Here is a 14,117-nt window from a genome sequence, read left to right as displayed (position 1 = left end):
AGTGTCAAAAATGAATTGTTGGACATTCAGTTGGTGTTAGAGAATTGGAAAATAGTGTTGGGATAACATATTTAGTATCAGAAAAAGCTACACATTTGAAAACCACACAGTATTCTTGGGGGGGAAAAAACTGCCCCGAATCTGAGCAAACCTTGAGACCTAACTACCATAAAAGGAAACACATGGAGATACAGGAGCCTATTAAGCAACACAAGGATGCAGATTAAGCAATTTAAGAGATCAACCTTGCAATGTATGGGCCTAATAGGAATTCTGATTAGAAGAAACCAACCATAAAAGGACATTCATGGAGCAATATGGGAAACCTGAACACTGACTGGATATTAAATGATATTAAGGAATTATTGTTAATTTTTAAGTATAATAGTATTATGGTTATGTCTTTTTGTGTGTGTGTGTGGTATGCAGGCCTCTCACTGTTGTGGCCTTTCCCATTGCGGAGCACAGGCTCTGGATGTGCAGGCTCAGCGGCCATGGCTCACGGGCCCAGCCGCTCCACGGCATGTGGGATCTTCCTGGACCAGGGCACGAACCCGTGTCCCCTGCATCGGCAGGCGGACTCTCAACCACTGCGCCACCAGGGAAGCCCTGGTTATGTCTTTTTTGAAGTTCTTTTCTATTAGAGATACATACAAAAGCACATACATTAAAACATTATGAATGGGATTTGTTTTAAAATTACTCAGGAGGTACAGATTTTAAAAAAGACTGCTGTGTATTTAATAATTGTAAAAACTGGGTGATGGATGCATAAGTATTAATTATTCAATTCTCTCTTTTTAAAATGTTTGAGGGACTTCTCTGGTGGTTCAGTGGTTAAGAATCTGCCTGCCAATGCAAGGGACACAGGTTCGATCCCTGGTCCGGGAAGATCCCACATGCCACAGAGCAACTAAGCCGGTGCACCACAACTACTGAGCCTGCGCTCTAGAGCCCGCGAGCCACAACTACTGAAGCCTGCGTGCCTAGAGCCCATGCTCCTCAACAAGAGAAGCCACCACAATGAGAAGCCTGTGCACCACAATGAAGAGTAGCCCCTGCTCGTCACAACTAGGGAAAGCCTGCACACAGCAACAAAGACCCAACGCAGCCAAAAATAAATAATAGATTAAATAAATAAATAAATAAATAAATAAAATGTTTGAAAATTTCCATAGTTAAAAATTTTTAAAGAACATAAGAGGAAATGTAACTGAGAAATTATTAATCTCTCAAACATCCAATGAAATCCAAAGATGATTAGTTTGTAGCATAAGAAAAAAATCTATAAACAAATATAAAGAAAGGAGAGAATAAAGAGTGGGGAGATGAAGGGAAGGAAAGGAGACAGAAAATTAAACAAACAAACAAGAGCAAATGAATATAAGGATTTCCCAGTTCATCATTCTTTACCTTACGCCATTGAACATACCATACCTGCAGCTCCTGGACAGTCTGTTCTACTTTCAATTCTAATGCCTTATACCTTTCAAGAAGAACCTCCTTCTCTGTTTTAAGCTTTTCATTTTCTTCAATCAGTTTCTGGTCCTGCTTAATTTTTGCCAGGCTGACATTCGACCCTAAATTAAAGCCACCAACAGCCGAATGTTCCCTATTAAAAACAAATTCACTCATTGTAAAAAACAAACTGTGTAAGTGTTACAGGGATCAAACCCTAAAATTCTCTTGGTTTTTTTTTAGCATGATATATCTTAAAGTTAATTTTGGAAACTAATCTAAAACCTTTACCTAGTTCAACATTAAAAAATATTTTTAATGCAAACTAGATTTTATAACTGAAGAAACACTTCAAAAACAATGCCTCCAAATCTCAAAGAATACATATTCCAACTTCTTCATAGCAATATCAACTCCAGGAAATACAGTAAAAAGCATGTCTGTATCAGTTTCTTCCAATCCCTCCTCCCCATCACCCCCACTCCATCTGACAGTTTAGTTCCTAGAGCACTGATAAGGTCCCAAAAAACAGCTATATTACCCAAGACATGGCATCATGGCCTAGATCATGATACAGAAGTATAAGAATGGTTTGGTAAACATCAAACCTGGCTTTTTGCTTCAAGTTTATAATTCAAAATTATCTAAAAAGTGAACACCTTTGGTAATAATCGAATTCTATCAGAGTAAATTTTCACAGGAAGAACAAAGAGCCTCTCTTTTGTTAAAAAGGAAAGGCAATTCCCTAAAACTCATTAAAATATTCTTAAAGCCAAAGGAAAAACTTCAAGCTTATCTGAAATTCTGGCTCTTGGCTGAATCATTTAGATTTAGGGGTAGATTTTTATTTTTAATAAATGTATTCGGAAGAGTTGGACTGAAGAGTTGGTATGTGAACTTCAAACAATTCAGGAATGATTTTTCTTTCAAAATGGCTTTTAATTAAAATATTCCTGCTAAAGAGGAGAGGAATACCTGCTTGAGAAAAACAGAAATAATCAGTATCATGCCTCAGAATCACTGACATAGTTGTGGACTCCAAAAACATAAGCCTTGACTTCCACTATGACAAGGGCTTACACCATAAATCAGAAATTAGTTAAGACTAAAAATCCCAACGTAGTCTTACTTTGGAAATGTCACATGATTTCCTGCATCATTTTCACTCTTGAAGTCAAGAGACAGCCTCCCACTTAAGTGGTCCTTTGGCCTGATGAAGGGTGACTGGTTTGATCTATGCCCCCACAAAGCAATGTGGCTTTTGAGGTTCCTGAGGACAAGCTGACCAGGATCCGATTTTTTTTCCTCACAGATGTTAGTGCTGGAAGTAAGTTTGCATTTTTCTGCAAATCCTTTCTTAGCCACCTCTTCCCCTATATCCACACTGCCATACTCAGCCTGAGCAATAACTGTTCCATCTTGATAGGTTGCTTTAATTCTCATTTTTATTTGCTTTTCAAAAATCAAGCTCCTCAAAAAGACTCTGCCCTAAGAAAGATTAAAAAAAAAGAAGACATAAACCAGCTACACCAACATGTTTTTCTCCACTTATTTTGTTTCTACCTAGTTTTTCCAACGATCGTATTTCCTCATTCTGAAATCTCTATAAAAGTGGTCTTTACCTTGTTGTTGGCTAAATGCAAATATACTTCTGCATGTGTATGACTATATTCCAATTACACACTTGCTAAAATCCTTTCCAGAAGTAGAGGTGAGACCAGTATAGGCAGCCATATTTATACATTGTTAAATGTGTACCAATTAAACACCCTAGAATAATTTTTTTAAACCAAGCAGATTCTGCTGACATTTTGGGCTTAACTACATATAATGGTGCCCTGAGGAGCTACACCACATAAAAATGAATTTTGGTATCTAGAAAAAGTGCTCAAATTCAACAAAACTTTAAAAATCATTTTAAAGGCCTAATGAGGTACTCTCATTTCAAAGTAAGACAAGAGCAGAAGCAGAAAACAGAAACTCAAGGCATAAAACATCAACAATTTTTTTAAAAAATCAACAAACTGCAATTATGGAATATGAGATGTTAGAAATTCCTAAATTAAAACTCTCTTAAATAGAATTTTGTCTGAGGGAGCAACACCTGTATAACTGGCATATGAAAAGACATGTGAGTAATTAGGTACTTGATAACATTTAATTATAGATTATTGACCCACAGCACTGAGCAAAGACATACCTGAAACATATTGAGAATTGAAGATATCTTGAGATTTAATTTTAATAAGAACTTGCTTACATCTCCAGAAATCTGAACTCCTAAAATTACTTTGATATGAACCAATTTGATTATTATTCCTCTCTTCCCAAATTTCTCTAAGTTCCTTACCTAACTTTCATCCTATAGAGGAAATGAATCATTTCTCAGAATATATAAAGTATAAATTTGAGACAAAAATATCTTGTTTCATAACTTCCTTGGAATCCCTGATGTAATTAATCTTATGGGCCATAACTCTCTTAGGGAGAAGCTTTATTTTTAGCTATATTCCCACTAGGTAAATATGACAAACAATAAAGCTTATGCAGATAAAACCGAATAGGTAATCATACCAATAATAATCCAGGCAACACGAGCATACAGAACAAATTAAAAACCAGAAAATACAAGCTAGTTTCATTTAAAAAAAAAAGAAAGAAAAAAATTGTCAAGGTACAAGAAACTAAATAATATTGATAGGGAGTAACTATTTCCTTTTTAACTATATGGTAGTATAGCGGGTAGAAGGGAGATCTATGTAGGAGTTCTTAACTTTTTCCATGCCATGGGCTCCTTTATCGATCTGGTGAACCCTTTGGAATCCTTCTTGGAAAAATGTTTTTAAATGTATAACATAAACATAAGGAGAACTACAAAGAAAATTATTTCACCATGATATATTTTAAGCCCAGGTTAAGAACTCCTGAGCCTAAAAGGATGCATCTGAAAGGGTACAGGAGATTCAAACTATATAGGCTCAAGGATCACCAACCATCACTACCAAAAAGAAGAAAGAAAAAAGAATTTTTTTAAGCCGCAAACCAAAATGACGAAGTATTTTAAGTTACCAAAAACACAGGCTTAATAAATTTTTCAAATCATAAAAATTTTAAATACACACATATTGAGATACTTGAATTCACCAAGAACACCAATATAGAAAGCAAAGATGGTCCAGAATGCATCACCAAAAAATGAGATCAAGCAGGCAAAGCTAACAAACTCCAAATATAATTCACTGAAATATATCTAAGATTTCGATCAATCAGAATACAGTTTTTAGTTAATCTCTTACATAAAAGAAACCTAATTTCAACCCTTAATGTTGAAAGTCTATCTAAAATTCAAGTATAACTTCCACCCCTAACCAATCTTAATGGAAGTGACAGTGTCTGAAAATTATTGCTGCAGTATGTGAAGTTCTTAATACTTAACACTTCAAGAAACTCTGTCCTTGGGCAACATATGAATTTAAGTGGAAATAAATCTACTTTTTACAAAAGTTCCAATTACCTAAAGCTGAATGTTCTAAAGGTATACTATTTAGAAATTTTTACAAAGAAATCTGATTTTCAGACTTTTCTCTGAAGTGAAATTCTTTTTAGTTATGGTCATTAATCACAATTAGTACAAAATTGTTCAACCAGATTCTCCCTGAATCATATATAATTACAGGCAGAACCCTTAATTTGGAATAAAATCTGAGTTCTCCTAAATTCTAACAAAAAACTTTATTCAGAAATAGGAAAGCATCACTTGCTTTCTTAGTCTACCCAACCTTGTCTGGATATATTAGAAAATAGGTTAAAAGACCTTTAAACTGTTAAACCCATATTCTAATCTCTACCTCTCATTCCCTGATTCTACATGAAAATTTTCAGAGTAAGAAAGGCATTTAGGACATAATTTAATCTTCTTTGATCTTCAGCAATTTTTACCACCATTTTGAGTTTCAGTTTCAACTGTGCTTCAGCACAGGTGTGAAAGTGTTGGTTTAAAATGTGTTGAAAGTATTCCAGGACACCCTCTGGAAGTCTCTCTTTTTTTTTTTTTTTTTAATTTTAACTGAATCCCTACTTATCCATTCATCCATTCAAATGCTAGATAAACTGGATGCTCATCTAACACCTAACAGGCAAAAGCAGGGAGATTAAGCATAAAAAATGAATAAAATACTTGTCTCTACCAAGACAGTCTTGTCTCTACCAAGCTCACCATCTTGTGGGGGGAGGAAAAAAATTACACCTCTACATGCCTATACATTGAAGTAAAACAGCTGCAGGAGAATGAATGGTGGGTATCAGCAAAGACTTCTTATAAGAAATTACATTTGAACCTTCAGCTGAGAATTAATGGCTAAACATGGACTTTCTAAGCAGAGGCACTCAAGAGTAACCATTTCTTTCCAGAAAACATTCAGTTTGCTAACTAGTTCAACTCCAATGAATAGTCTTTTCATTGAATGTAAGCATGCAAATACAAATAATACCATCTATTAAGAATCTATGAAACATATAAAACATTCTCAATACTGAAGTTTATTTCTTCAGTTCCAAAAATAAATTTTGAAAATGACATTTTCTTTGATTCATGTTTGTTTCAATCTACATAAATTTTATATCATCTTACTACGAGAATAGCGATGGACTTGAGTTCTAGCCCTAGCTCAGCCCTAATTAGCTTTATGACTTTAAATAAGTTATTTAATTGTTGTAGACCCAATCTCTTTATTTGCAAAACAATAAGATGAGAGCAGATGAATTCTAAGGTCTGTAAATTTAAGATTCCAAGGTTCTAGGCATGCAAGAAATTCAAAATAAGCCTCTACCTTAGTCAAACATTTATATTAAAAAAAAGTAATAAATTTTAGATTTTTTTTTTTTTTTTTTTTTTTTTTTTGCTGTACGCGGGCCTCTCACTGCCGTGGCCTCTCCCGTTGCGGAGCACAGGCTCCGGACACACAGGCTCCGCGGCCATGGCTCGCGGGCCCAGCCGCTGCGCGGCATGTGGGATCTTCCGGGATAGGGGCACGAACCCGTGTCCCCTGCATCGGCAGGCGGACTCTCAACCACTGCGCCACCAGGGAAGCCCTAAATTTTAGATTTTAAACCAAAAATTTATGGTGTAATTTTACAATAATATCTATGCTTTACTCTATTTATGAGAGTCTAAGTTTTAAGTACAGAACCATTTCTTACAAGTAACTATAGTGCAGACAAAACTACACCCAACGGCCTAAAAGATTCTAAAAAAACAAAAAGAGGCAAAGAGAAGGTTTTCAAATTTTACTGTTCCTGGGCTTCCCTGGTGGCACAGTGGTTGAGAGTCCGTCTGCCGATGCAGGGAACATGGGTTTGTGCCCTGATCCGGGACGATCCCACATGCCGCGGAGCGGCTGGGCCCGTGAGCCATGGGCGCTGAGCCTGTGCGTCCAGAGCCTGTGCTCTGCAACGGGAGAGGCCACAACAGTGAGAGGCCCGCGTACCGCAAAAAAAAAAAAAAAAAAATTACTGTTCCTTCTAGTACTGATTATTTTCAAATAAGTCATTTGAGCTGCTAAATATACAATACAAATCTGATTACTTTGCAATGTGATATTCCCTCAATGGCAGTATCAGCTACCAAAAGAACATCACTGTTGCACAGATTTAAAAGGAGGTAGGATTCTTGTTAAGACTACCACTGAAATTATTAGAGGTCTTCCAGAATTAGGTTGCTAACCCAAAATTTAATGGAAACAAATACAAACAGTAGTCTAGATTAGCAGAACATCACTGCCAATTACTATATCGAACAGTATGAGCCTCTGCCAAAATGATACAATCTAATTAACCTACAACTCCACTAATTTCAAATTTGTGATATTTATGGCCAGGACTAGATTAAAGAGCACTTTTATTTAATAAATACTTTCGCGAAAGCAAAAAACAAATTAGATTCATCATTCTCTCCATCATAAAAGAGACTATCCTTTGAAGCTTTCACATCAGAAGAAACTATTTACATTTATTATATGTATGCGCATATACATACACACTCACACACACACCTATCAGTCTTATCTGATCAAGAATGTTTACCTAGCAAAGATGAGCACAAATATATTATTATATAATTGTCTGTGAATTATTCTATAATTTCATATTTTTCATTAATTTATACAAGCTTTTACATCAAAGAAAATTAATGGATTTTTAGCACACTTATATTGCGTTTCCAGCACATAGTTTTACTTCCATTAGCAAAAATATTTACAATCTTTGACTTGCCTGATCAAACTGGGTAACTTCTTGGCCAGAAGGAATCTGTAGTCCCCAAAGTCTATACTTTTTGGCAACACTAGAAAACTGCAGATCCAAAGGAATCTCAGCTATATCAGATCGACTTAGAGTTTCAGTATTTCCATAGTCAATATATCTCACCAGACACTGGAAAAAAATGAGAGAAATGCTAATACAGAACTTAGATTAAATATCTCCAAAGAAACTACCCATTTGCTGCTTTCTGTTAACTACCTGTAAATCATGATAGCATTTTACCTGAAACTGACAAAATGCATTCAGAAATGAGAGCTCCAGTAATATCCTCAAAATATAGAAAATCCATAGTCCATGAGATCCCGAGGATTTCTATATTTGGTACTAGTTCAACCAGTACCAAACAGTACTATTTCCAACAGTACCATTTCTCATTTTGATTTTTTTTAAACAATAGTATTTAAATAAACATAAATCTATGAAACTTATGACTCTCTCCTATCTCTAATGTTAAAATCAATCAACCTTCTTAAATTCAAGCTGGAAACAATAAAATCTGAAAATAAAGGCAAAGTTATGAAACTTTCTTTGATAAACTTAAGCCTACTCCAACTGTTAGATCTTGGAAATGAGTCAAATTCACCCCTACCTCCAGCTCTATATCTGTATAAAAGGTAAAAAAGAAAAATAGTTTATTACAAGGTCAAAAGCCATCTTGCCCTTTAATTTAAAAAAGTTAAAGCCAAACCAAAAGCAAACACAAAATATCATCTCCAGTTATCAAACTGTGGAGAAAAGGTCTATTTCACTAAGATAAACCACTACCCATGACAGTAATAAATCACGAGATTTTTTAAAGATATTTGGAACATTACTCAAGGTGTTTCACCTTACCTTCTTATTACACCAAGAACAATATTTACAAAACATATATATTATAAAATATTTTAAGTCCAGGAAAGTAGACACAGAAAAAAACAGTAAAAGAAACCCTACAGAGATGCTTTTACAGAGCCTGCAATGTGCAATTGCCACCAAACAGCTATTCAGAATCCTATCTCCACAAATTCCCTTAAAAATCTCCCACAATTTCACAACGTAAGAAACAAAATAGCTAAATGCAAAGAAAATTCACCACATTTAACCAAGGCATGAGAAAGTGGCAAGCCAATCTTCATTAACAATATGCACATCAACTAAGTAAAAGATAACCATAACTTCAGGATCAATCAAATGTTCTTTTCCTACTCAATCTTAATAGAATGAACTTTTAAGTTACTCAGCAAGAATCAAACATAATTATTAAGAACTGAGGTACAAAGAACCAATTGGTCACCAAAAATAATCACAAATTATGTAATCTATACTTAGATAATCTGGGGTGATTATACAACAACTTAAAATCAGAAGAATATTCCTGAATCTGACTTGTATTTTTTTAAGCAATTCATTTCTTTTGTGTTCTCTACGGGGAAAAATTTATGTTTTAATCAGTTTATAAGTTCATTCAACCATATTTTATTACTACTATGAATAAGCAATGAAGGACTAAATAAGCATCAAATTTTGGAACCAAAATAAATATTCCTCAGAGCAAAAAAAATTGAACACTTGTTCCTACCTTTTCATCACTGATGATTTTCAGTACTTTGCATCTGTACCAACATTTATCTTCAGAAAATAATCCTGCATAAATCTACAAAGAGAAAAAGAAAGTAAAATTATTTGGCATTTTAATGAATTTAATGCTAAGTAGATCAGAATAATAATTAGCATTTATTAAGGACTTACTATACATAAATAAGCATAATAACTTATTTTATTCTCATAACAACCCTGTGAGGCAGGTACTTTGTTTTCACCATTATATGCCCAAAGTCATAAACTAGTAAGCAGCAGAACCAGGATTCAAAATTCAGGCAGCTGACTTCAGAGTCCATTAGGTTTTTCTGCCCTCCAAAAAACAGGAGAGAGAAGATGAAAGACATAAAAACAGAAAACTCAAAAAAAGGCCCAAGCATCAAAGACTTAAAGTCATGCTGTTTTGATGTCTGAAGACATAATTGGTACAATTAATTGTTCTTAAAACACAAACATGCCAAGTACATGCCACTTAAGTCTAATTCTCAACTATGGTAGGATCCCTATGTCCAACCAGACAAGAAAGATTCTTACACTTTTTACTTTATACAGAAAGACTTCAGTGTTATTGTAAATATAAGTAAATAAATTACATTATATAATATCCTTAATACTGAACCTTCATATATTTCAAATTTATATTTTAATTTAATTATGTTTAATAGAGAACAAAGAGAAAAATTTACATACTTTAAGTCAGTGTCTCAACCTCAGCACTACTGACATTAGAGACAGGATAATTCCTTGGTGGGGGGATGGAGGCTGTCTTCTGTCATATGCGTTGTAGGATGTTTAGCAGCTTCCCCACCCCCGGCCTCTACCTACAAGATGCCAATAGCACTCCTTCCAGTTGTGACAACCAAAAATGTCTCCATGCATTGCCAAATGTCTCCCAGGGGTGGGAGTGGAAGATACAAAGTAACCCCAGGTTGATAACCACTTTAAATCATACATTCTCAATGGGAGAAATATTATCCCCATGGGAGTAAAAACTGGTTCTTGGAGCATGGAGGAGAATCTTAGATATTACAGTGGTTTGTAGTCCTCCAAAGTTCAACCCTACCTGACAACATAAATAGATATCCAGTGTATCTGTGGTGTTAAAATGTCTTGCAGAGAGGAGACCCATTCCGGAAAAAAATGCCTTAGAAGGGCATAATGAAAAAAAGGTTGAGGAGCATGGCTTTAAGTGATGGAGTATAAAATTAATTTATCACTCTGAACTAGGACAAATTCACAGATTTTAAAGCAAAAGGAATACAGAGGGTGAAATGTAAATATCCTCAACTCCCCAAAGCAACAAAGTACAAATCAACTTAGACACACAAACGGATAGCTAAGAAAGCAAATACTACAAAGGACAGGTGTGTTCAATTACGACTTAACTCTGGTTCCCTCAGCTAACACTCAACAACTGAAGGGCAAGAGAGAGCACAAATGGCATGGTACCCTCTCCCAGCCATCTTATTTCATTTTTCAGCAAGCAAACAGGTTTAGTAGCAGAAATACCTGATCATCAACCGTCCTATACAATTTCAAACCTTGCAAAAGATCACATTACCATTAGTTACGATTTTGTAATATATACCAATATAATTAACAATTCAATACAAGGCAAGTGACAGAAATGGTGTATCAACGTAACCCAGTCTAGGTAGGGGTGGGGATACCTCTAGAAATAGAGCTCGAACCCAACCAAACTGAGCAATCTAAAGTTCTTGACTCTGTTAGTGTGAATAATCACAACCACCATCATAAATACAAATCTATCCCAAACAGGCTTGTCTTGAGAGCACAGTCAGAACTATATAGTCATTCCCATTGTGCCTAGTCCCACTCCTCTTTCACGACTCCACAATTCACACCCCATGTCCTGACTACATGGTAAGAGGAAGAGAACTACTCAATCACTAAAGAAAATTTACACAGTATAATCCATTCACAGATAATCAGAGGTGGGTAAGTAATCATTTATAATGAGAAGTCTATTTCTGAAAATAGGTTGAATTTTTTGTAAAGCAAGTAATTTATTTTGCATTCAACAGAGGAAAAACGGATATGTCTTAACTCATAATACTATTAAACATAGTCACAGACTACAAGGATGTTTAAAAAAAACCCTAAAATCTTTACAAATTGCATTATCTTAACCATTCTGATGCTCAGCTCCAAGCTACAATCCTTTCTTCCTTCTAAATTTCTTCTTTTTATACCTTTTTATATATGTCATTGGGGTTTTAAATTATTTTTAAATAAAACTAAATAAAGGCACATTATTAAAAGAAAATCAAAGTATACCCAAAGAGGTAAAGAGTAAGACTTCCTTCCCAATACTCTTCCACATGCACCTCCTGAAAATAATTTTACATTTACAGTAATTTCACATGTACACTATATGTTTATGCTTTTTTATTTGCATAAATGGGTTCATTTTAAATACACTATTTTTCACCTAATTCCATATCAAAATACAGAACTCTATCTCCCTCATTTAAATAACCAGGGCTTGGGACTGGGTGAGGCAAGCAAGGCATCCAGGGCACAAAATTTTTAAAGGGGAATTCACTGTGAAGTATCAACCCTGAACTTGCAAAAGTGCCTCCTTAAATTCAGTGCTTACCTCGCCCTAGCTATCAGCCCCCAAAATGATTACTTAGTATTCCAAAATAAGGATCTACCACAGTTCATTAATTATTCCAATATAGGGTAACAGTTAAAAAGGTGGGCTCTGTGAGTTTAAATATTTGATCCACCTTTAACTAGCCGGTGATTTTCATAAAGTTATCCTAGCTGTGTCTCAATTTCCAAAAAAATAAAGTATAAAATAATAACATCTGCCTCACAGGGTTGCTGTGAGGATTAAATGAGTTAGTACAAATGAGTGAGGATTAAATGAGTTAGTAGCCAAGTATTTAGAACACTGTCTGTCTCAGTGTAAGATGCAAATGCTAGCTATCATTATTATCACTACTACTACTACTGTAATATTGATATATTAAAGGATATTTAATCTCCACTTTTGCCTATTACAAATAATGCTACATTGAATATATATGTACAAACATCTCTGAGTACTTTCTGTACTTAAATGTCCAAAGGATAAATTCTTGGCAGAGAAACTGATGCATCCAAGACTACAGGCATTTACTATTTTGAAAAAGATGGTTAACACGCACATACAGTCATCTGATTTAAAGCAAAGATTCCAAGACAATTCAACAAAGAAAGGTTTGTTATTTCAATAAATGGTTTTGATATAACTGGATATCGATATGGAAGAAAATTAAATGTAACCTCTACTTCACATCATAACCAAAAATTTATTGGAAGTAAACCACAGCCCTAAATGCAAAAGGCAAAAACTTCTAGGGAAAAAACAAAATTGGAGAATATAGTCATGACCTTGGGGTAAGTAAAGAGACCTTATATAGGAAACAGAAAGCACAAACCAAAAAAGAAAAAATTAACAGATTTCAAATGTTATCAAGAATGTGAATAGGGAAGCCTTACACTAGGAGAAGACAGTGGCAACACACATATAAGACAACGGACTCATATCCAGAATATATAAAGAACATGTGCAGTTGTCCCTTGGTATCCACAGGGGATTGGTCCCAGGACCCCCCTCAGACGCTAAAGTCCCTTATAAAAAATGGCACAGTATTTGCATATAACTTATACACATCCTCCCATAAAATTTAAAACATCTCTAGTTTACTTGTAATACTGAATACAATGTAATTGCTAAATAAATAGTTGTAAATACAATGTAAATGCTATGTAAATAGTTGCCAGTACACAGCAAATTCAAATTTTGCTTTTTGGAACTTCCTGAAAATTTTTTGGAATGTTTTTGATCCACAATTGGATGAATCCATGGATGTGGAACCCATGGATACGGAGGGCCAACTGTACAGAACTTCCTACAAATCAATCTAGACAAACAACCTTGAAAACTGGGAAAAGATCTAAACAGGATATCCAAATGGCTAATAAAACCCGAAAAGCATGCTTAACCTTAGTACTCATTAGGAAAGTGAAATTAAAATCACAAAATAACAACACACACCCACCAAAATGGCTAAAATTGGGAAGACTGACAATGAGAAGGGTTGGTGAGGACACAGAGGAACTGGAACTCTCATACTTTGCCGGTAAGGATGCAAACTGGTTCAATACTTTTCCAAAATGATTGGCCAGTACCTACTATAGTGAAACATGCCTACCCTATGACTTGGCAATTTTACTCCTAGGTATATACAAAAAAGAAATAAGTTAAAATATCCATTAGAAGGCTTGTATAAGGATTTTATAGCAGTTTCATTCACAGTAGCCAAAAACTACAAACACTCCAAACGCCCATCAAAGGAGAACAGATAAATTTTGGTATATTTATACAGTGAAATACTGCATAGCTTGAAAAAGAACAAACACACCATAATATAGATGCACACAATAATATGGATAAATCTCAGAAATTACGTTGAACAAGCCAGACATATACAAAAGAGTACATATTGTATAATTTAAGAACAGGCAAATGAACCTATGGTGATAGAAGTCAGAATAATGATTACCTCTGTTAGGGGACTACTGACCAAGAATTGACTGAGAAGGGGTCTGAGGGAATTTTCTAGGGTGATAGAATTGTATCTTGATCTGGGTGGTGATCACACAGATGCACAGATATGAAAAATTCATCAAGAGATTAAGAGATACACACGTCACTGTAAGTTATATGTCAATTAAAAAATATATGT

General features: G+C 34.8%; 1 protein-coding gene across 1 annotated transcript in view; it reads right to left on the bottom strand.

The window, feature by feature from the left end:
• STK31 (serine/threonine kinase 31) overlaps positions 1-14,117 on the bottom strand; it is a gene marked incomplete at its 5' end in the record, with an annotated part of 87,099 nt that overhangs the window by 64,733 nt on the left and 8,249 nt on the right. The window contains 4 exons of the mRNA XM_082632291.1: positions 1,438-1,612; positions 2,588-2,946; positions 7,729-7,887; positions 9,338-9,412. Coding sequence (XP_082488417.1) covers positions 1,438-1,612; positions 2,588-2,946; positions 7,729-7,887; positions 9,338-9,412 — 768 coding nt within the window. The remainder of the gene's footprint in view (positions 1-1,437; positions 1,613-2,587; positions 2,947-7,728; positions 7,888-9,337; positions 9,413-14,117) is intronic.

Source organism: Mesoplodon mirus (assembly GCF_964341445.2).
Source record: "Mesoplodon mirus genome assembly, chromosome: 9".
Lineage (NCBI taxonomy): Eukaryota > Metazoa > Chordata > Mammalia > Artiodactyla > Ziphiidae > Mesoplodon > Mesoplodon mirus.
Note: the sequence above shows the minus strand (reverse complement) of the source record. Positions and strands in the feature narration are given on the sequence as shown.